General features: G+C 42.8%; 1 protein-coding gene across 4 annotated transcripts in view; it reads left to right on the plus strand.

The window, feature by feature from the left end:
* The window catches only part of GRIA4 (glutamate ionotropic receptor AMPA type subunit 4), a 402,801-nt gene that overhangs the window by 332,053 nt on the left and 46,015 nt on the right, over positions 1–24,733 (plus strand). For all 4 annotated transcript variants that reach the window (XM_033949867.1, XM_033949862.1, XM_033949863.1 and 1 more), the window contains exons 11-13: positions 4,832–5,202; positions 8,685–8,883; positions 13,395–13,642. In XM_033949867.1, the coding sequence (XP_033805758.1) occupies positions 4,832–5,202; positions 8,685–8,883; positions 13,395–13,642 (818 nt within the window). The remainder of the gene's footprint in view (positions 1–4,831; positions 5,203–8,684; positions 8,884–13,394; positions 13,643–24,733) is intronic.

Below are 24,733 nucleotides of genomic sequence, written 5' to 3' on the forward strand. Positions count from 1 at the left end.
CTTACAGAATCGCGCTTTCTTGATAGGCGCCTACGTTTCAATCAGTGCTGATTAAAAAGCTTAATTGAGCTTGTTATTCGATTTAGATAGGCGCCTATCTAGGTGGGCGCCTCCGAAATAGGTGCCTAACTTTAGGCACTGGTTACAGAATTTGGGCCTTAATCTTTTTCTTTGGGGGTAGGGGTTTAATGGCATTTTCAATTATTATGCCATTTAAGCCAATTATTATGCCATTTAAGCCAATTCCACGCAGAAATCAGCTAGGCGCCATTTATAGAATCAAGGCCTTCATGCCTAACTTTTAGTGTGAGCAGTTATGCCTGTCAAAGGCTGGTGTGAAAGCTTGGACCCAACTGATAGCAGTTAAGTGTGCAAATGCCAGATATTTTATAAAATCGTGCCTAATTTCTGGGAATGCCCCTGACTCCCCTATGCCCTTCCCATGGCCACACCGCATTAGGATTTGCATGCAGTGAAATCTTGCGTGCTTCTTAATGCCAATAATTGATTGTAATTCAATTGGAAGCTCTTCTGAGCAGGAACCATCTATTACATGTTGAATGTACAGTGCTGCATATAGTATTTGTATATATATATATATCATATTTTTGACTCCATAAGACACACTTTTTTTCCCCAAAAAAGTTGGTGGAAATGTAAGTGCATCTTATGGAGCGAATTTAACACATCCCCCGGTACCTTTAAATTCTGCTGGTCCAGTGGTATATCAGCAGGAGCAAGCTTTCCACGCTCCTGCCCCTCCCTCACTGGACGGCTGACTCAATATGTCAGGGTCAGCGGTGTGCAAGCCTGGATTGAGCTTTTCGTGTTCCAGCCTGGGCCCGCGCTGCTCTCTGAATGGCTGCCGTCAGTCCTCGTGCAGAACCTGGCAGGGAGTGAGGGGTGCTGGGTGCAGAGCATGGTATATATTAGTATACAATTTGGTTCAGAATGGGGGGTTTTCTTGTTTTCCTCCTCTAAATCTAGGGTGCGTCTTATAGTGCAAAAAAATACGATATATACATAGGTGTACTGTTATAGAGTTACGCCCCACATGTATTTAATGGAAGACTCAGCTCTTATTGAACCCTTTAAAAAAATGTTTGCGTATTTTCAAATGGCTTGCCTTTAGACATTCGTTTTCCCACCTTCAAATCTTGTACAAAGTCATCTTCTTAATATCCTTGCATCAAGTGCTTCAGGACAAAATACAGTGATACCTTGGAATCCGAACTTAATCCGTTCCAGAACCCCGTTCGAGTTTCAAAGCGTTCGAGTTCCAAGACAATTTTTCCCATTGAAAATAATAGAAACTGGATTAATCCGTTCCTGGGTCACACCAACTCAAATTTTAACAGGAAATACACTGGATTTTAAGGTAAAATATTAACAAATATTCCAAAGCAGCATTCAGATTCTGGGGCACAAACACACACATACAATGTGCAGGGCGTTCGGATTCCAAAATAAAATTTGCTACAAAAAAAAAGTTCAGATTCCAAGTCGCTCGCGTTCTGGAGCGTTCGGATTCCCAGGTACCACTGTACATCATTACCTCTATGCAGTACCTTGAGAGGTTTTGACTAACAACTTCCTGCCGTCTGAGAATGAATGCTTCAGCTCTTGTCTTAGAAATAATTTTTTGACAGTTTTTAGGGGGGGGGGAAATGGAAAATGATAACTGAACACCCTGGCACTGTTATCTATTTGCATTTATTATTCCCCAGACCATTTCTCTAGGTCTATTCCTCATGTACATTTCTTTCATTTTAATTTGTGTCGGCATCCTCCTTAAATAACAGGGGGAAAAAAAAGCATTAAAATATTACAGCTTATTTTTTCGCAGCTATCAGTTTCTTGACTTTTGTATTGCCCTAAATGACATATCATTAAATTAAACTTTATATATTTATCTTGTGAGACTATTTATACCTTTTGCATTACCATAAGATTATTTGCAATGTAAATGCATATGTATGTTTGCCATTTCATTAAAGTTGGGGATAATTTATATAAAAGACATGATTCATTACATTTGCAATAATAGCACAGATATTAGAAATAAATCCACAGCCCCAGAATGCTTTATCTCTTAAATAAATGCAGTTCAGATGTTCAGCAAAGAGCATTACTTAAATTTCTAGTCAAAAGCCGATAAATGTTCTATGCTGATAATGATTTTAATTTTTTTTTTTTCATCTTGATTTAGACATAATAGAGAGGCCCTTTTACTAAAGCTTAGCATGTGCTAATAGAATTAGCATGCGCTTGATCCTAAAATGCTCATTTTAGGGTACATTCTATATATGGCACCCCAAAAACTGGTGCTGAAAAAAGTGCTCTTCTATAAACTGCACTTAAAGGTAGGAGTGAGAACCGCACCAAACCAAAAAAAGAGGCACAAATGCCCGTGCCTAAATGTAACAGTTTTACCAATATCACCCCGGGTTCAAATTTTACGCACCACCACTCGAAGCTCAAGCACTTCATTGCCTCAAGTTTTATGTATTATATCAACATAGGTTCTCCCAACCTTCAATGCAATTAATTTAATGTCTTCAATTTATTTATTATTCATTTTATTTAAATACACTTAGGGGTCCTTTTATCAAGCCGCGCTAGCGGGGTTAGCGCATCGGACATTTCATCACTCGCTAACCTCCATGGCCGGCTAAAAAACTAACGCCTGCTCAATGCAGGCGTTAGTGGCTAGCGCGGCAGGCGGTTTAATGTGCGGTATTACGTGCGTTAAACCCCTACCACAGCTTGATAAAAGGACCCCTTAGCTTTGTGGTCTCTTAATCAGGGAATCCTTTTTTTTTTAATTCAAAAATGTTTTATTTAAAGTCAGGGAATCCTGGTCGATATGTTTCGCTATTGCGTTTTCAAGACCATTCCCCTATAAGGTCACCACTAGAGAATGACACGGTGACAAAATTCATCACCGTTCCCGTCCCCATGGCTAACTGCAGGAAATAATCCCATGTCATTTTCTATGTCTAATTCAACCTCGGTCCTTCTATACCAGCATTCTTCAAAGCAAAGCTTGCGGGTCAGTGGTTGCGCCCAATCATACTCTGATTCTTTCCTCTCTCCTTAAAGAATGACATGAAGATGGTTTCCCGCGGTTATCCGCGGGGATGGGAACGGTGATGAATTTTGTCACTGTGTCATTCTCTAGTCACCACCTTTCCTCTTGACCACTTCTCAAGTAAATTTAGGCATGGATGCCCTTATTCCATGTATGTGCATAACTTAAAGGAATGCCCCTGATCCGCCAATGGCCCGCTCATTTCTGTGCCCCCTTCTTTGACTCATGTGTAAAATGTAGGTGCCTATGCTGCACCTAAATTTATACACGTAACTTGTAATTGATTTTAATTGGCACCAATAATTGTTTGTTAAAACACCAATTATTGGAGCTGATTACCGTATTTTTTTTACCATGACGCACTTTTTCCACCCGCAAAATGGGGGTGCGTCTTATGGACCAAATACACTGTGCCCCTCCCCCGGTACCTTTTTTAGTGGTGGTCCAGCATGGTCTCCGGGACGGCTGCCTGTGTCTTTAGAAGAGCGACGCACAATGCATGAGCGTGACCTTTGCACTTCCTGCCTGGTCGCACCGCTCTGTGATTGGCTGCAGTCAGTTACTGACTGCAGCCAATCACAGAGCAGTGCGGGACCAGGCAGGAAGTGCAAAGGTCACACTCCTGCATTGCTCTGCTAAAGACACAGGCAGCTGAACTGGAGACCGCGCTGGGCCACCACTAAAAAAGGTACGGGGGGGGGGGCTGTGGGCAGCTTCTGGTGGCTTCAGGATTCGGGTGGCTGTGGGCAGCTTCGGACTTCTGGCGGCTGCAGGTGGCTGCGGGCTTCTGGTGGCTGTGGGCGGCTTCGGACTTCTGGCGGCTTTGGGTGGCTGTGGGCGTCTGCGGGCTGCGGGCAGCTTTGGGCTTCCCAGCACCAGACACACCAGACCACCAGAGACACCTACATGTAGAGGAGGAAAAACCAAGAAGAAAAAAATTCTAAACCAAATTATTTTTTCTTGGTTTTTCCTCCTCTACAGGTGGGTGCATCTTATGGTCTGATGCGTCTTATGTTCCGAAAAATACGGTAGCTTATTATTCAATTAAATTGCAAATTGGGTATGCACCCAAATTTGTACACCCAATTTTCAGTGCTTTTTATAGAATTAGAGAGTTTATTCCTATGGGCTTCAGTAAAAGGAATCCATAATTACATTACATTACATTAGAGATTTCTATTCCGCCATTACCTTGCGGTTCAAGGCGGATTACAAAAGATATAAAAAATGGGGGTTACAAAAGATATAAAAAAATGGGGGTTACAATGGAAGAACAATTGTCATTTCTAGAGTTGTAAAGAGTAAGTGTTGTTAAGAGTTTGAGGGGGTGCTGAAAAGTTCTTAGCCCAACCAAGAGAAGAATGAGGTGGACATAGTTCAATCAATGATCTGAAACAATGTCAACGCAAAGCAAAACGAGAAATTGACCCTGGTGACTCCACAGAATAGAAGTCCAAAAGCAACAAAAACACTAGCGCACCTTCGTAAAAGGAGCCCAAAGAATTTTGTTTCTGCAAATTGACACTTAATGAAATAAGGCGCCACGCTTTTCAGCTCCAGTAGCAAAATAACGCTCAGACTTTAGGGAGCTGGTGGGTTAGGCTGAGAACTTTTCAGCAACCCCCTCGTATATTTATTCTTTGATTTCCCGATTTAGATAATCCCTATACGATTCTGTATCATTAACCAATGCGTATTCATTTTGCTTTCTTACATATATTCCTGTATTCTATGTTGCAGAAAGCAGAGATTGCCGTGGCTCCCCTAACCATCACATTAGTGCGTGAAGAAGTCATCGATTTTTCTAAGCCTTTCATGAGTTTGGGGATCTCCATTATGATCAAAAAGCCTCAAAAATCTAAACCGGGGGTGTTTTCTTTTCTGGATCCTTTGGCTTATGAAATCTGGATGTGTATAGTCTTTGCCTACATTGGCGTTAGTGTGGTCCTGTTCCTAGTGAGCAGGTTTAGCCCCTACGAATGGCACACAGAAGAGCCGGAGGATGGGAAGGAAGGACCCAGCGATCAGCCGCCCAATGAGTTTGGAATCTTTAACAGCCTCTGGTTTTCCCTGGGTGCCTTTATGCAGCAAGGATGTGATATTTCTCCAAGGTTGGTAGCAAAGCTTTTAAGCTAATGCTTTTTGTAATCAAAACAAGTGCTATCTCGCTTGCCATGTGTTCTAGAAATACTGTTTTGTTGTTTTTTTCAATTTCTGGCGGCCACTCAAGATACATCATCAGTAGCAAAGTAGCAATTATTTAAACAGTGAAACAATGAAGTAATTTGAAAGCATACCCTGACATGCAGTTGAATTAGGAGCCCTAATATATCTGAAGTGAACTTTGTCTCACCTACGTGCCATTATTTGTAGCAAGAAAGCTAACCTGAACTTGGCATTATTGAGAACTGAGATATTGGTTAACATTTTTGCCTACATTTTTAAGACTATCTTATGAGAACTGCAAATTTACCTTGGCATATCGGAACGCTCATTGTTTCATTCTGAAAGCAAAGAGCGGTAAACACATAGAGACTGATATTTCCAAATGCCATCATGTGGCCAGTTTCACACTCTGGCCTCATAAAGCTTTTGTTAAAAAAAAAAAATTAAAATACTGGCACAGATAACACATAACTCTGAGGGTAATTTTAGAACCAGCCACACAAGGCGATGTGGTCTATATACAAGTAAACAGGGTGTCAGGTCAAAACCACGGAAGACAAAGGTGTGCGCCGACAACTGAGCGCAGTGCGGAGGCGTGCACCAAAAAAAGAACTGTTTTTAGGGGCTCCGATAGGGGGGTGTTGGGGGGAACCCCCAACTTTACTTTATACAGATCGCGCCGCATTGTGGGGGGCTTGGGGGCTTGTAACCTAAAAACAGGGAAAAAGTTAAGTTTACAGTATAATGAGGGGGGTTACAACCCCCCAAACCAACCATAACACCGCCCGCGATCTGTATTAAGTAAAGTGGGGGAGCTCCCCAACAAAACCCCCCGTTGGAGCCCCTAAAAACTGTCATTTTCATTGGCGCGCGCCTCCGTCTTGCGCTCAGTTGTTGGCGCGCGCCTTTGTCTTCCGCGGTTTTGTCTATGAACCCGTAAACAGTGGTAATTTTGAAAGGGAACTTTGGCTCTCTTTTACAAAGGTGCGCTAAGCATTTTAGCGCAGACTTAGCACGCGCTAAGTCAACACATGCGCTAACCGCTAATGCGTCCATAGGATAACATGCGTTAGCGTTTAGCGCGTGTTTAACTCACGCTAATATTTAGCACGCGCTAAAAAGCTTAGCGCACCTTTGTAAAAGAGGGGGTTTGTGTATACTTTCCCTTCAAAAATGGCCAATCACATACAAGTATATGTTTAGGAATGGCAGGTGCACTTGTATATTTATGCCTAGTGCAGGTTCACTTGTATATTTATGCCAGCAAGATGTTTTATTGTATAATTTGATTTTTATAGGATTGTAGTATTTTAAATTGGTTGATTGTAAATTGCTACAAAGTATTTTGTGAAGTAGTGATATATCAGATTATTAAACTAAATTAAACATATATCTTTGCCAGGATTTACACACATACTTTGCATTGTATATAGTCTCGTATATGGACACGCTAGATTCCATCCAATTCCATCCCTGAGAATGCACACCTTAAAAAAATTTTTAAGTATGCAAAGGATGACCTTATTTTAGAAACAATTCTTTCCATAGGGAAAGCCTTTCCAAAATTATCTCCTAAACGTACAAAAATTACGTCTTGCTAGTGGGATGAGTTTAGGGCTGGTTCAGGACAAGGGCCAAAATTATATGAAATTATGGGAAATTGTTTTCAACGACATGGGAAATACCATGTCATTGCATGTTGCTAGCAAATGAAAACATGACATTTTGGTCCTGATTCTATAAACGGCATCTAACGTCTAGCTGCTATTTGGCACGGTAGTCAATCAATCCTAGGCACCATTTATAGAATTGCACCTAGTGGTGCTTAAGTGGTCTTAGGTGCTTCTAGGTGCTAAAATCCTTGGATGCACTCCATTTAGGCCAGGGTTTTCTTGGCCTAAATGAGTTCTCCTAAGGTAGGTGGCACCTAACGTAATCCATGTCCAAACTCCACCCGAATTCCATCCTTTATAATGCCTACTTGTTGGTAGGTACCTAGGTGTAGACACCTACATCAAAGTTGTAGGCGACTATTGAGTTAGACTCCTGTCGGCAAATTATTTTTTTTTTTAAATTGGTTTTTAATGGTGTTTTCAGTTATCAATGCTGATAAAAAAAATTGTTAGGCACCTAGATTGGTTAGGTGAGTCAATCTAGGCACCCAACTGTAGGCGTCTTTTATAGAATCAAGGCCTTTGTGCCTTTTGTTCTCCAATAATAGTGCGCACTCTTTGCAAAGAGGACACACTCTTCTTAACAGGTGTTCACTATTTACAAAGAACACATTCATCCTGGAATGAAAAAAACAAACAAACAAAACGAATAGTCCTGTAATCAACACAGGAAATGAAAGAAGACAATGAATCGGAAAGGATGAAGAGCAAATTGCTATTAAAATAGCCCAATGAGGCCATGTTTTCTCGGTGGCAGGCTGCTTCAGGGGCATTAACAAAAGGAGTGCCGTGGCACTTCAACTGAGGGGAAGTGTGTCCCTAGAATCCTCTTTAGTCCCTGCCCCAGAAGCAGCCCGCCACAGGCGAAACATGGCGACGTTGGGCTATTTTATTAAAAGTGTGCTCTTTATCTTTTAGGATCGATTGTCGTCTCCTGCCACTACTGTTTGTGGATCACACCTGCCTCTTTTCTGTTGATACCAACGCAGGAAATGCCATAAAAAATATTCTGACTGTCCATCCATAGTCTCCATATAACTATTTACTTAAGTGAAATGCACAAAGAGCAGGAATAACTTCCCACACATATTTGTTCAAGGTTGTGCTTTTAGGGCCTGATTCTATAAACAGCACCCAGCGGCGCCTACATTGTAGGCACCACTTGGTATAGTTGTCAACCCACCACTAGGCACAATTTATAGAATCCCGCCTAGTGGCACTTAGGTGTGCATAGGCCCCGTTATATTAGGCCAGGTTTTACCAGGCCTAATTTACCAGTGCCTAACTCAGATGCCTAGCAACGCCTAAGTCAACCACATCTATTCTCTACCCCCAACCGTGCCTACTTTTTAGGGAGGTGTTGTTAGGCTTCGGAAGGCGTCACACTTAGGCGTCACAGGTAATTCCATGTCTAAACTTTTCATTTTAATTTTTTTAAATTGATTATTCAATTAACTTCAGTGGTGCAGTTGATTACCATGCCATTTAAGCCAAGGTGCGGCTTTTAGTTAGGCTTCACTATGCAGCCTCAATTGCGGTACCTAGTGATGCCTAACTAAGGCGCTATTTGTAGAATCAGTGGCCAACTGAAAACTGACCTCATTTCTTGTAACTACCGTACTTGCTTTCTCAAATCAGCATTCATAACATTTCATCATACTTTATTGATATCATGTCTTTCATTTTTCAACACCTCCTCTATGTTTTCCTGTTACAAAAGGCAAGAAAATGTGTAATGTATTATTCATGTCTAGATCCCTCTCAGGCCGTATTGTTGGAGGTGTATGGTGGTTCTTCACCCTCATCATTATTTCATCTTACACTGCTAATCTTGCTGCTTTCTTGACTGTTGAGAGAATGGTCTCCCCCATAGAAAGTGCCGAAGATCTTGCCAAACAAACTGAAATAGCGTATGGAACACTGGACTCAGGGTCAACAAAAGAATTCTTCAGAGTAAGTCGGTGTGTTTATCGGGAGTAATTCATCATATGAATGTTGTGTAATAGAATTCCATTGAAGAGTTTTTTTAGGAATAAAAAAATGCTACTGTACAAATATGCAAAAAAAGATGAGTCAAATATTTTAGGATCTGGAAAAATCGGATAAAAAGGAACAAAAGAAAGCGCTTTGCACCCTTTATGCCAGGTTTTTATGTGTATTTTGATTTTTATATTGCTATTTTGTGAATGAACTCTGCCCTTATGAAAACTGCTTTAAGATATTGCAGAAAGAAGCCTTTTTTTGAGCTGTGAAGATTGGTAGTGTTTATCTCTTGGTCCCAGCTTTATTCCAAGAATTTAAACCACTTACGCTATAAGTGATATATAAATAGTAAAAATAAAAAACAAGGGTCTTTAATACCGTGTTTCCCCGATGGTAAGACACTGTCTTATTTTTTTTGGAAGGCCAAAATATGCTCTAGGGCTTATTTTCGGGGGGATGCCTTATTTACCCATGAAGAAGACTACAGTACACAGTTATTGTTGAAAAAAAACATAATTTTATTACCTGTATTGGATGTTCTGGCCGTGAACAAACTCCTGCAGTCTCCGTTAGGGAGGGATGAGGGAAGCTGCCTGTGTTTCCTTGCGCGGAGTCACGTGCGCGCGCTGCAGTCCTGTCACTTCCTCCTCTTCACTTCATGACGAGGCGCAGCACGCAGCCATGGAGGCAAATACGGTAGACGGAGGGACCACACGGAGTCACCCACCGTACCACCCGATTCGGGTAAGCGCAGGTATCGGTGGGTGGCTTATTTGTGGGGGGGTGCCTTATTTTACATTTTTTTCTAAAAAGGGCGGGCTGTCTTATTTGATGGCCCTGCCTTATCATCGGGGAAACACGGTAGTATAAAAAATCTTTTTCCTGCTGTTTGAAAAGGGAACCTATGCTTCTTAATGATTTAAGTGGTGTTTGTTTGTTTTTTACCTATGAATAATGGCCTGCTGTTTGAAATGAGCTTGCTCATAACAGCAGTGTTTGATATTTACTGGAGGTTTTTTTTTTTTTTTCTCCACTATTATAAAGTGCTTTAATAAGGGTTCCTTTCACACCAGAAAAGAGCATGTTTAGAACATAATATTGATGGGATTTTACTACTCTTTGTTGGGATTTTCTTTTGAAAAAAAAAAGCCTCAACCCCCAGCCCAACTGAAAACCAAATCATTGCAATTGGGTGACAGGTCAAAAGCGCGCGCCGACAAAGACGCGCCGGCAACCCAGCGCAGACAACTGAGCGCAAGGCGGAAGCACGCTGAAGAAAAACAGTATTTTAAAGGGCTCCGACCGTGGGGGGTTGGGGGGGGAACCCCTCCCCCCCACTTTACTTAACAGAGATCACGCCGGCATTGTGGGGGGGTTTCCCTAAAAAAGAGGGAAAAAGTTAAGTTTCCAGTAAATGAGGGGGTTATAACCCCCCAAGCCCCCCACAACGCCGGCGCAATCTCTGTTAAGTAAAGTGGGGGGGGGGGGTCCCCACCAACACTCCCCGTCGGAGCCCCTTAAAATACTGTTTTTCTTCGGCGCGCTTCCGCCTTGCGCTCAGTTGTCTGCGCTGGGTTGTCGGCGCACCTTTTTTCATCGCGCGCTTTTGTCTATGAACCTTGCAATTGAGATCAGACCTGAATGAACAGGTAACAGAGTTGTGAGTTTTGATACACCCAGTGCTACATGGAGATTAATGCAATGTAGTCTAGGAGAAATAAAGAAAGCTAGCTGATAGGCTGCAGTGCTAAATATACTGTACATATAAGGCAGTCCTTTCTGCCAGATTAACCTAAGGAGGGTAATTGTATCACTAGCGTTTTTAGTGCACGCAGCAGATTAGCACACGCTAATCCCGTGCTACGCGGCTAGAATTAACGCCAGCTCACAAGGCATTGTAGTGCGTGCTATTCCACGCGTTAAAGCCCTAACGCAGCTTAGTGAAAGGAGCCCCAATTGTCTAGTTTAAGGTGTCTACATGTCTTCATAAAACAGTAGATCAAATCCTAAAGGCACAAAAATATTTTTATCCTGAGATTATCAAAATATAATCTCCTATTCACAGGATCTTTAAACCCCAATCTTTAAAGAGCAGAGTTAAAGACACATTTTTCCAAATTAATCTTAACAGGAAGAAGCTTATAATTTTTTTATCAAAACTTCAGAGGTGTCTCTCTTGGCTCGGTTTTCCTCTCATTGCCGAGAGATTTACACACCAACCTCCTCATAAGTTTTGAAATTTTCTTTTCTTTTAAATATTATAAATATTTAAATTATAAATAAATTATGTAAATTTTTACCCCAATCCCCTCATACATCTTTAAGGATGAATAGAGACCACTTACTTATCTTAATCATAGATGCTCAAATACATTCTGTCCGTCGGCCCAGAGGAGTAAATCCGGCATGTTTCACCAGATGACAGCGGCTTTTTCAAGGACTCTCCCTCAAATGCCGAATCAACGGAATGCCCCAAGGTTCCGGAACTATAAGCTTTCTTGCTGTTAAGATTAGTTTGGAAAAATGTGTCTTTAGCTCTGCTCTTTATGTTTAAATCATTTTTATTAAAAGGAAGATTCAGCAACCAACAAGAAAAACAAAGCAACTAGAAATATAACAGTTTCTACAGAGCAACTGCAAACCAACCCCAAACCCACCCCCCCTCCCCCAACCTCCCAACCACCCTCCCATCCCGAGAAGCAGCAGCGACAACTATAACTAGACAAAGAAATCCACATTGCAGGGAGAGAAAACAAATGAGTAAACATTAAGAGTCCCAAAGTTGGTGTTGAACATATGATACAAATGTAGAACTGAAAGGCTGCCAACATTGGCGGAACAACCGTCCCACCCTGGAGGTCAAATCGGTAACTCTACTCTTTAAAGATTGGGGTTTAAAGATCCTGCTCTCCTCCGCTCCTCCCCCCCCCCTTCGCTATGCACACACCTTCCCTTCCCCCTGTACCTCTGTAACTTCGCCAGGGCAAGCAGCATCTCCAACATACTGTCCGCGCTGGCCTCGGCTCTCCTTCTAATCTTACTTCCTGGTCCCATGACCAGGAAGTGACTTCAGAGGGAGAGTTCAGGCCAGCGTGAACAGCATGTTGGAGATGTTGTTCACGCTGGCAAGGAGTTAGAGGTATGGTGGGGAAGGTAAGGTGTGCGCAGCGGGGGGAAGAAGTGGGGCGGAGAGGTGCTAGCACCCCCTCACCAAGATGGCACCCGGAGTGACCCGCCCCGCCTCCTTACTACACCACTGATTGTACCAAAGAAAGGCGGCATATCAAATTTCATATCTCTTACCTGAACTGCAACAAAAAGAACTCCCGCAGAATCAATCTTTTCGCCTTCCCCTCCCTAAAACTATGTCATCTCAAAAGGTTCTTCGACAAAACCTTCGCCTTCCAGGCAGCCATACAGAACCCTTGGCTAGCCCAAATTCTGCTCAAGGCCCACAGCTACCTGGATTTCCGAAAAATACTCAAAACTCATTTATTCCACGCTCAAAATCCCTAATCCCCTCTCTTCCACTTCTCTCACCCCGCCCTCAAACGACCCAACTCTCCCGGTACCCCCCCTATTTGATCTCCCCCCTTCTCACTACCTCCAATGACCTGTACAATCCCCCCCTCCCATGCTCACCTTAACCACCTCATTGCTTGTAATTATGATCAATTGTAAGTTCTTGTTAAATTTTGTTTATCTGTTGTGAAAACTCCCCTCCTCATGCTCACCTCAATATCTACATTACTTGTAAATCTAGTTTATTGTAATTTCTTATTAAACTTTGTTTAATTGATGTAAACCGCCTAGAACTCCCTGAGTATGGCGGTATACAAGAATAAAGTTATTATTATTATTAATTACAGTCATAGCCGCCACGGAATGTTGAGTCTGAAAACCCTTCTCTTCGATGCTTGAACCTTCTATTCTCTTAGCCCTCTCCAGCTGTCAGTCTTCTCTCTTTTCTTCCCTCTCGTTCTCTTCTCCTAGTACATGATCTGCTCTTCCCCCTTCTTCTTGCTGTAAGTCGCCGTGAGCCTGCATAGGTGTGCGCGACACTCAAATAGAAGATTAGATTTGTCTGTGTGTGTTTTGTTGCTTTTTGGTCTAATACAGTGGTCTCAAACTCAAACCCTTTGCAGGGCCACATTTTGGATTTGTAGGTACTAGGAGGGCCTCAGAAAAAAATAGTTAATATCTTATTAAAGAAATGACAATTTTGCATGAGGTAAAACTCTTTATAGTTTATAAATCTTTCCTTTTGGCTAAGTCTTAATAATAATATTGTAATTTATAGCTAAAGAGACATATGATCAAGAAACTGTTTTATTTTACTTTTGTGATTATGATAAGCATACCGAGGGCCTCAAATGGCTTATTTGGCCCCCGGCCCGCGAGTTTGAGACCACTGGTCTAATAAGTCATTATAACTGCTTATACAATTTTTTTCTACTGCTCTCTGTTTTTCATCTTTGCAGAGGTCAAAAATAGCAGTATATGAAAAGATGTGGACCTACATGAAATCTGCAGAGCCATCGGTATTCACTAAGACCACTGCTGAGGGAGTAGCTCGTGTCCGCAAATCCAAGGGCAAGTTTGCCTTCCTCCTGGAGTCCACCATGAACGAGTACATCGAGCAGCGAAAGCCGTGTGACACAATGAAAGTGGGAGGAAACCTAGATTCCAAAGGCTACGGAGTGGCAACACCTAAGCATTCCCCATTAAGGTGGGTGGAATAGTATAACAATATAGTATGTGTTGTTATAGTATTCCACCTTCCCTGATGTCCCTGACATAGTTATTTTGTGTTGTGTGTGAACATGGTATGTTACTTTTACCTCTAACCCATTTCATAGCACAGGGCAGGTAATGGTTTCTAATAATTGCATTGGAGAAGTATCAACTGCGACTAGATCATTGGAAGCCATGCAAACAACAAAAGAGCTGAGTATTAGCTCTTTCACAGGTTGACCCAATCCAGAAAATAAGGCACCAGTTAAACTTTTCCCCTGTCTTGTATTATCTTCAAGGTTACCAAATATTACACTGATTTTTCCGTGCCCAGCAGATGAATGAAATATAATATATCATTAACTTTGAACAGGGAAAAGAGAAACAATTCAAATTTCAGTACTTAAGGGACCCTTTAACCAGTGGCGTACCTAGGGTATGTGGCACCCGGGGCCCATCATTTTTTGACACCCCCCCCCCCCCCTCATGGAAAATTTTTTTTTTTTTTTTTTTTGCAATAACCATGAAATGGAATAAATGGTCAGAATAGAAACAGGCAGTGAAAATTTTCTTTTATTGAACCTCATTTATGTAACCATTATTCCAAACATAACATAACATAAATTATGTCGGAATTGTCATGACATCAGAAGTACATATGGAGTAGTTGCAGGTGATGCTTGGGACAGTTCTGATTATGTTAGTTTGGTTTTATGTGTTTTTTGAATAGAAGGGTTTTTATTTCTTTTTTTAAGGTTTTGTAGTTTGTGGTCGAGGTCAATAGGTTGTAGAGTTGGGGGTCAAGTGTTGCAGCTCGAATGGCTAGGAGGTTGTCGAACAGTTTTTTTCTTTTGACGTTTTTGGTTGGAGGGTGTGTGAATGGTGCGTGAGTTCTCCTATGTCTGTTTGAAGTGGATTGAATTATTTAGCTGAAGAAATTAGTTACCCCCCCATTCCACACACATTAATTCTCTTCCATTTTTGTTCCCATTATAAAAAAACACTGATAAGTTCCCAGGAAAAAAATACATTAAAATAAGAAGTGAAAACAAAGGCCCCTACAGATGAGAACATAACATAAGAATAGCCTAACTGGGTCACACCAATGGTCCATCATGCCTAGTAGCCCATTCTCATGGTAGCCAATAGTGCTGCCCGATTCAGAGAAAAATATTTCATTCGATTCGATTCACCCTGTTGAATCGATTTTTCGATTAGATTCACTGTTAATGACACCGCTTTTTAAGTTTAAACAAAGTATAACAATAAATTTCACAACAACAATAAATTTCACAAAGTACTTAAAAAAAAAAAAATCACATTTTTCCATTAAAGCAGTTCTGGAGACATTTGCTTGAACAGTCTTTTTTCCCAGTCCATAAGCAAGCAATATGAAAAAGATTTCCTTAATTATCTACTCAAACATTTTTGCTATTTACTTTCATTGTACCTAGACTATTATTCAGTAGAAAAAATTTAGTTTGTTCAATCAAGCAGAACATTCACTCATAGAAGTCCAATGTCCACACAGGATTTGATTGAACAAACCATATTTTTTCTACTGAATAATAGTTTAGGTATACTGAATAGCAAAAATGTTAAAGCCACACAGAAAAGCAGTAAAAGTCAATAGGTTCTCCAAGTGGGAACAACCTGATGTCTCAGCACTTGAGGAAAAGACCACGTAATAATGTTTATAAGATAAATCATATAAATGATTATACTGAAGCAGGGTGTCCTCAGCGTGAGAGGTAAGCGAGAGGAGAGAATTCTCCAGTGCTTTACACAATAAGGCTCCTCTGCCTGCAGTGCACACCATCATAGGACACCTCAGGTGTGCTCAAATTAATCAATGTGATAAATTAAACAGTGATAAACAATTGGTCAATCACAAGAGTGCAAGATCAAACAGGTTGTTCCCACTCAGAGAACCTATTGACTTTACTGCTTTTCTGTGTGAGTAGATAATTAAGCAAATTTCTGATAGCCTACAGAACTGATTCTCACCTTCCATCCCCAGCCCCCAAGACTTACCAGACCCCCCCTGCCGATGCATTTACTTACTGCCTCAACTGGATATTAAATCGTGGGGAAGAGAGGAGAAATGCGGGGAAAGAGCCAGCCAAAACTAGTATTTGTTGCTGCTGAGTGCACCAATCCAGGGCAAGCAGACGCTTCCCCCATGTCTTAATAACAGACAATGGACTTTTCCTCCAGGAATTTGTCCAAACCTTTCTTAAAACCAGCTACGCTATCTACTTTTAACATAACTTCTGGCCACTTCATTTTTAAGCTTAGATCTTTCCTTCCAAACAGAGACCTTGCTAGATGTCAAATACAGCACAAGGTAACTTCACATGGACTTAACTGTGCAGGAAATGAATCTCCTCATACACCCACCATATAGTGCAAAAATGTGCAAAGGTCTGTTTTTTTCTTTCGATCACTACATAGCCTAATGCCACACAAGCAGCGCTGTTACAAACATATTCTGAAGGTCAATGCTAAGGTTGACAAAGTTTCCTTCCTTGGACCAGAAGGAGATACTGACAAACCACTGGAAGAGATTCTAAAACAACTACCCAGAAATAACACCCAAAGACCCACTCAGTGTGTGAACCAGTTGAGTGGAGTGGACTAACTGGGGGTGGAAATGGGCCCAGAGTTTGCTCAGCAGAATTTCCCAGACTACCTCTTCCTCTCAACACACTGACATGCTACCACCACCACCAACACTAGGAACACCTCACCGAGTATGCCAGCAATGCTTATAAACTTTATAAAACACATTATTATATTTTCTTATAAAGCATATATTTTAACTGAACTCAGCCTTGCCATTCACAAAAATAGAAAAGTTCCCATTTCAAGCTGTCTCATGTACACTTTTCAAATCTAACATATTGTAATCACAAAACAGAAAATAAAATTATTTTTTCTACCTTTTGTTCTCTGATCAATATTCAAATCTTGTTGGTCCCAGGCTCTTGTTGTCTTGCTTGCCAGGGTCTCCTTTCTCCGTGCTAACCATCCGTCTGCCATCTCTGTTCTCCCCTTCCGTTTCCCTTCCCTCTCCCGGAGATCTGGCATCTTTCCTTTTTTTTGTCTCCATCCACAGATTCACCTTTTCTCAACTCCCCACCACCCCAGGATCCACCATCTCTCCCTTTCTGTTCCCAACTATCCTCCTATCCAGTATCTCTATCCCCCCTCCACACCATCCCCTGTTTCCAAGTTCTCTCCCTTTCTGTTCCTTCCCTCCCTAAATCCCATTATGCACCATCTCTCTCCCACTCCTCTGTTTTTAGACCCATTATTTCTAACCCCCAAAGTCTGGCATATGCACGTATCTTTGAACCCCCCCTTCCCTCTCTCCCTCTGTGTACTTTTACACCAGGACCCCCCTCCCCCCAAGGTCTGTCCCCCCTCAGAAGGGCTACACCCCACCCCTGAAGACCTGCACCCCCCGAAGGACTTTACCTCCCACCCGAAGGTCTGTCCCCCTCTGAACGCCTAAACCCCACCCCTGAAGGCCTGCACCCTCCCCGAAGGCCTGTCCCCCCACTTGAAGGCCTGCCTGCCTGTCCCCCCCTTGAAGGCCTGCACCCCCTTGAAGGTCGGCACCCCCCCTGAAGGCATGCACCCCCCCTGAAGGCCTGTCCCCCCTTGAAGGCCTGTCCCCCCCCCCTTGTAGGCCTGCACCCCCTTGTAGGCCTGTCCCCCCCCCTTGTAGGCCTGTCCCCCCCTTGAAGGCCTGCCTGCCTGTCCCCCCCTTGAAGGCCTGCACCCCCTTGAAGGTCTGCACCCCCCCCCGAAGACCTGCACCCCCCCCTTGAAGGCCTGCCTGCCTGTCACCCCCCTCCCCCTTGAAAGTCTGCCTGCCCGCCCGCCCGCCCCACCCTGAAGGCCTGATGCCCCGACCCACCCCGAAGGACCATTCGCCCCCCTGGCCTCCCCGCACTACCTATGAAGCAGCCGCAGCAGGATCGCGACGTCAGCTATCTTTGCGCTGCTTAGGAGCTGCTTCCTGCGCCGGGCTACCTTAAGCTACTGCCCCCCCAACGCCCGAAGGACCGCTCGCCCCACTGACCTTCCAGCACACCTATGAAGCAGCCAGCAGCAGGATCGCGACGTCAGCAATCCCTCAGCTGCTTGGGCGCTGCTTCCTGCGCCGCGGTCCCGCCCCCTCCTCTGACGTCAGAGGAGGGACGGGACCGCGGCGCAGGAAGCAGCGCCCAAGCAGCTGAGGGATTGCTGACGTCGCGATCCTGCTGCGGGCTGCTTCATAGGTGTGCTGGAAGGTCAGTGGGGCGAGCGGTCCTTCGGGCGTGGGGGGGACTGAGCGGCAAGGCCGGGAACACCCCCTCAGGGCTGGTACCCGGGGCGGCCCGCCCCCCCCCGCCCCCCCTAGGTACGCCACTGCCTTTAACTAGGCTCAGCACTTTGTAACATGGGACTTTCCTGCACATTAAACCCAGATTTAAATGTGGCATACTTTTAAAGCTTTTTTTTTTTTTTTTTTTAATGAAGGTTTTGCAGTAATGTTGCCATTAACATGTGGAACCTGCAAAGAGTTAATACAAGAGCACTTACCTCATGAAGGAGACTGAACTCTGAGGAATTTCTTAGAGATCAGACTCCACAGGTGAGGGGAGGAATGCTGGCCTAGTGCCTGACCCTCGGTAAACCTGGTTCTATGAGAGAGCTTGTAGAGGCTCAGAATTAAAGATAGTTTTCACAGCAACCTGTGAACTGCTGTCTGCCTCTGTTCACCCACCCTCCCAACAGCCTATACACCCCTAGGCTCAAATTACTCTTATACTACTCTTAAACTACCCTCCACAATCCCCCAGCTGATCTGAACAAGGACAGTCTCCACAAACCTGAAACACATTACCCTTATATTACTCTTAAATTACCCTCCACATTTCCCCAGCTGATCTTAACAAGGACAATCTCTACACACCTGAAACACCTAACCCCCAAACCCTCTCACCAGGTCTGGAAACTCATCCTTTTCCCCACACCTCAAGAGGTACAGAGGGAGGATCTGCTCTGCTAAGGAGAAGAAACATCCATTGGAATATCTTGCCTGCTGGCATTCAAACTTGGGACAAGTAAACTTGGGTTTCAGAAGATTATTTCATTGTAGTTCTATTTTTTAGCTCAGCAAAATCAGTTAGGCAATAGTGTAGCTTTTATAGTCTCTATTAGCTTTTCATACAAAACAGTGATTTAGTCTGGATCAGGATTTTAGGTTGCATTTCAGGGCAAAAGATCAGAATAGAGCACAAATAGCTTATTTGGAAAGTCTCTGGTGTTGATTCCCTCCTGTCCACCCCAAGGCAGAGCTTTTTGTTTTATAGGTTATTCAGCCAACCAGGAACAGGGCATTGCTTTGGTAGGATTTTCTGCCTTTTCTTTATCCTTCCAGGTGTAAGTACTTCTGCAACCACAGTATGGCTGGAAAACATCGAGTCACCAAAGCTGCTGCTTAAGTTACAGCTTCTGTCTCTGTGCAGACAGAAAATTCTACCCAGGCAGAGGGAGTGGTTCCATGTGCAAGCTGTCTGCAGCTTGAATCCCTCATGAAGGAAGTATAGGAACTGAGAGAAGACGCGGCAAGAGAAGCACCTGTGAGAATGAGAGATACATCGATGAAATGGTTCATGAGGCATCAAAGATTTCCAGTAGTGAGGAGAAGAGGCTGTGCTGAGGGAAGACAGCTGGACTCAGATTACGGAACCCTGCAAGATTAGTACTGTGACTCAACCTGCCTTTGAATTGAAGAAGTGGTATGCTACCCTGGAAGTGGAGGAGATGAGAGCATACCAGGGAGAGGAAGGACCAAAACTTGAAATCCCAAAAATTACTGGATCCGTGACCATTAGAAGTTGTAAGGTAGTGGTGGTTGGTGATTCCCTTCTGAGAGGTACAGAAGCATCCATCTGTAGACCAGACATGATGTCCCAGAAGGTATATTGTATGCCTAGTGCCAAAATCCAAGATGTTACAGAGAGCTTGCTGAGACTCATCAAGCCTGCTGATTATTATCTGATGCTGCTCATCCAAGTTGGCACTAATGATACTATAAGGACCCCTGCAAATGTATGAAAAGTGACTGTGGCTTCTGGAAGAGAAGGTGAAGCAATCAGGTGTGCAGGTGGTATTATCATTCATCCTCCCTGGTGAGGGTAAAGGCCAGGGCAGAGAAGCTCACATTCTGTAGATGAATGCATGGCTACGTGGATGGTGTTGTCAAAGGCGTTTTGGCTTCCTGGACTATGGGATGATTTTCCAAGGGCTGATGATCAGGGATGGTATCCTATCAAATCTACTGAAGAGGGCTTTAAACTTGAAGTAATGGGGCAGGGTGATCAAAGCCTCCGGGTGAATATAAGCTCTACATGGATGGGAAAAGGGGGCAATGTCTGAAAAGCAGTATACAGTATATACTAATGCTCGGAGTATAGGAAACAAGATTTTGGATTTAGAAGCTGTGATGGAAGAGGATAAGTTGAATATAGTGGCGATCACAGAGATGTGGTTCATGGAGAACCATGACTGAGATGTAGTTATATAGAACTATAATCTGTTCAGGAAAGACAGGGTAGGAAGAAAAGGAGGAGGAGTAGCATTATATATTAAAGATCACATTAAAGCCACAAAATTACAGGATCTGCAGGGCAAGGAAGAGGCACTGTGGATCAATTTGAAAAGAGGGAATGGTAAGTATATTTACATTGGTGTGATATATAGGCCTCCTTCACAGATGGAAGAAGTGGATAGAGATTTTATAGTAGATATTCAGAATATATCTAAAAAAGGGGAAGTTTTACTAATGGGTGATTTTAACATGCCGGATGATGATTGGGGTATCCCTATTGTGGGGTCTTCTAGAAGTAGGGAGATCCTGGATTCTCTATATGGAGAACTGTTCCAGCAGTTGGTAATGGAACTCATGCGGGATGGGGGTCTTACTGGACTTAGTGCTTACAAACAGGGAAAGTGTTTCTGATGTTACAGTGGGTGATCATCTGGCATCCAGTGATCACTGCATGGTACGGTTTAATATTAAGACGCGTATAGGGAGGGCTCATTCAAAAGCAAAGGTTCTAGACTTTTTTAAAAAACTAACTTTGTTTGGATGGGGGATTATTGTCTGGATGAGAACATCTGGCAGGAGTAGAAATGCAGTGGGCAAAACTGAAAGAAATTGTAAGGGCAAGTAAGTAATAATAATAATAATAATAATAATAACTTTATTCTTTTATACTGCCATAACCAAAAATTCTAGGCGGTTTACACTAAAAAGAGCTGGACAATCAGCGAAATACAATAATACAGTAAGACATAAGAACATAAGAAATGCCTCCACCGGATCAGACCGAAGTCCATCTTGTCCGGCGATCCGCGCACGCGGTGGCCCATTTAAGTACACCTATTGGGAAACCCGGATTTCCCTTATCCCTCAATATGGTTTTCAAGAAGATGTGCATCCAACTTGCGCTTGAAACCCAGAACAGTTGTCTCCGCCACAACCTCCTCCGGGAGAGCATTCCAAGCTCCAACCACTTGCTGTGAGAAACAGAACTTCCTGACATTTGTCCTGAACCTGCTGCCACTCAGCTTCAGGCTGTGGCCCCGTGTACGTGTGACTTCCGAAAATGTTAACAATGCTTCTTCCTGGTCTATTTTTTCAAATCCTTTTAATATTTTAAAAGTCTCTATCAGATCCCCTCGCAGTCTTCTCTTCTCTAGGGTGAACAGACCTAGTTTTCTGAGACGTTCCTTGTAGCTCAAATTCTCCATACCTTTGACTAGTTTCGTGGCTCGTCTCTGCACCCTCTCCAGCAGAGTTATATCCTTCTTGAGGTATGGAGACCAGTGTTGGACACAGTATTCCAAGTGAAGTCTGACCATTGCTCTGTAAAGTGGCATTATGACCTCTTCCGATCTACTCTTGATCCCCTTCTTAATCATGCCCAACATCCTATTTGCTTTCTTCGCCGCCGCCGCACATTGAGCTGAAGGTTTAGGGTTCTGTCTATCAGTACCCCCAAATCCCTTTCTTGTTCGCATTTGGCCAATGTCACCCCCAACATCTTATACTCATGTTCTTTGTTTTTCTTTCCTAGATGCATCACCTTGCATTTGTCTATGTTAAAACTCATCTGCCACTTTTTCGCCCAAGTTTCCAGCTGGTTTAGATCTTTCTGAAGCTCCTCGCAGTCCCCTAGAGAGCCAACCACCCGACATAGTTTTGTATCATCTGCAAACTTCGTTATATTGCATGTTGTTTCCTCTTCAAGGTCATTTATAAAAATATTAAACAAAATAGGCCCAAGAACCGAACCCTGGGGCACGCTGCTAGTCACTCTCTCCCAGTCCGAGAATTGCCCATTTATGGTCACCCTTTGCCTTCTTTTCTCTAGCCATTTACCAATCCATCTATGCACTTCTCCTCCTATTCCATGGCTCAGAAGTTTTCTCATAAGCCTTTCATGCGGAACCTTGTCAAACGCTTTCTGGAAATCCAAGTAAACTATGTCCACTGGATTTCCACTATCCAATTTTTTGTTCACCTTCTCGAAGAATTGAAGCAAATTTGCCAGACATGACTTCCCTTTCCTAAAGCCATGTTGACTAGCCTTTATTAAGTTGTGATCTTCCAAGTGTTGTACAATGTTGTCTTTAATTAATGCTTCAATTATTTTCCCAGGAACCGATGTGAGGCTCACAGGTCTGTAATTTCCTGGTTCACCTCTTGATCCTTTTTTGAATATTGGTATGACGTTTGCTATCCTCCAGTCCTCTGGTATTTGCCCGGTTCTAATTGACATGTTAGCTAAGGATTGCAATAGTTCGCCAATTTCTACCTTAAGTTCCTTTAATACTCTCGGGTGAATTCCATCCGGTCCAGGCGATTTGTCACTTTTTAGTTTATCAATCTGAAAGTATATCGTGTCCAACTCCACATTTACTGTTGTGAGGTTTTCCTCTATGTCTCCGGTGAATATCTTCCCTATGTCTGGCATTGTTGTTGTGTCCTCCTTTGTGAAGACAGAGGCAAAGAATGCATTTAACTTATCTGCAACTTGTTTGTCCTCTTTGATTGACCCTTTCCTTCCTTGGTCATCGAGAGGGCCCACTGCCTCTCTTATTGATTTCTTTCCTTTTATGTATCTAAAAAAGGGCTTGAAGTTTTTGGCTTCTTGCGCTATCTTTTCTTCATAGACTTTTTTGGCATCTCTTACCACTTTATGACACTTTTTCTGATCGATTTTGTGACAGTTCCAGGCCTTCTCCGTTTTTTCCCGTTTCTATTTTTTAAACGAGTTCCTCTTTTCCTTTACTGCATCCTTAACCTCTTTGGATAACCAAGCTGGTTCTCCTTTTTTCTTCTTTCGCCTTCCTTTGGCTATCTTTGGTATGTGGATATTCTGTGCTTCTGTGATGGTGTTTTTCAGTAGAGACCATGCTTGCTCAACTGTTTGGATTTCTGCTTTGCCCTGCTTGAGCCGTTTTCTAACCATGGTTCTCATACTGTCGTAATTCCCTTTTCTGAAGTTAAAGGTCATGGCTTTAGTCTTGATTGGTTTCCCCCTTCCAGTTACAATGGTAAATTGGATCATATTGTGATCACTTGTCCCCAGCGGGGACAAATACAAATATTTGTAAAATAGAATTTCAATAATAAACCTCACTATGTAATAAACTTATCGAACAAAGTGTTCTTAATTAATTTCCGAAAACAGCAATAGTCAAAGTAAGAAGAAAGAAGGCCGCTTTGGTTCTCAAAAGTAGTAGCTGAGAAGGTAAGTAATAAGAGGTTAACTTTCATAAACTATAAAAGATTGCAGAAAGAGGAAGATAGGCAAAAATATCTGGAAAAGTTAAGAGAGGCTGGTCGTGTAGTCAGGAAAGCAAAGATGCAAATGGAAGAAAAAAATAGCTGACACAGTAAAATGGGGAGACAAGACATGTTTTAGATAAATTAGTGATAGGAAGAAGTGCAAAAGTGGCAATTGTAAGAATCAAAGGTGAAGGGGAGAATTATGTAGAAGCTGATAAAGAAAAAGCCGAATTGCTTAACAAATATTTCTGTTCTGTATTCATGACTGAAGCGCCAGGAGTGGGAACGCAGAAGACAAAAGTGAATAGGGATGGAGGAGTGGTAGACCCTGATTGATTTTCAGAAGGTTGTGTTCGTGAGGAACCAGCTACATTAAAGGAAGTGATGGAGCCGGATAGTGTACATCTGAGGGTGCTGAAGGAACTTAAGGAAGTTCTGGTGACTCTGCTGACTGACCTTTTCAATGCTTCTCTAGAGTTGGGAGTGGCACCGGTGGATTGGAAAAGGGCATATGTAGTCTCTCTCCACAAAAGTGGAAGTAAGGAATAAGTAGGGAATTACAGGGTGGTAAGTCTGACTTCTGTGGTAAGCAAATTAATGGACATGCTTTTAAAACAGAGAATGGTAAAGTTTCTGGAATCTGGTGGATTACAGGACTGGAGGCTATGTGGATTCACTAGAGGTAGGTCTTATCAGACAAATCTGATCAATTTCTTGGGGTAATCAGAGAATTGAATAGAGGGAGTGTGCTAGATGTGGTGTATTTAGATTTTAGCAAAGCTTTTGACAGTGTTCCACACACACATCTAATAAATAAACTGAGTGCCTTCAGGATGGGCCCCAAAGTAACAGGCTGGGTCAAGAACTGGTTGAGTGGAAGACAACAGAAGGTAGTGGTTAATGGAGATCACTCTGAGGAAAGGGATGTTACAAGTGGTGTGCCTCAGATTCTGTTCTTGGACCTGTTTGGGGGTTTTTTTTCCTTTTTTTAAACGATATTGCTGAAGGGCTGGCGGGTAAGATTTGCCTCTTTGCGGATGATACCAAAATCTGCAATAGAGTAGATACCCCCGGATGGTGTGAATAACACGAAGAAAGAGCTGGCGAAGCTTGAAGAATGGTCTGAAGTTTGGCAGCTAAAATTTAATGCTAAGTAATGCAAGGTCATGCATTTGGGCTGCAAAAACCTGAGGGAACAGTAGTACACTTTATGGGGTGAAGAACTCATGT

The sequence above is a fragment of the Geotrypetes seraphini genome, chromosome 6 (assembly GCF_902459505.1).
Source record: "Geotrypetes seraphini chromosome 6, aGeoSer1.1, whole genome shotgun sequence".
NCBI lineage: Eukaryota > Metazoa > Chordata > Amphibia > Gymnophiona > Dermophiidae > Geotrypetes > Geotrypetes seraphini.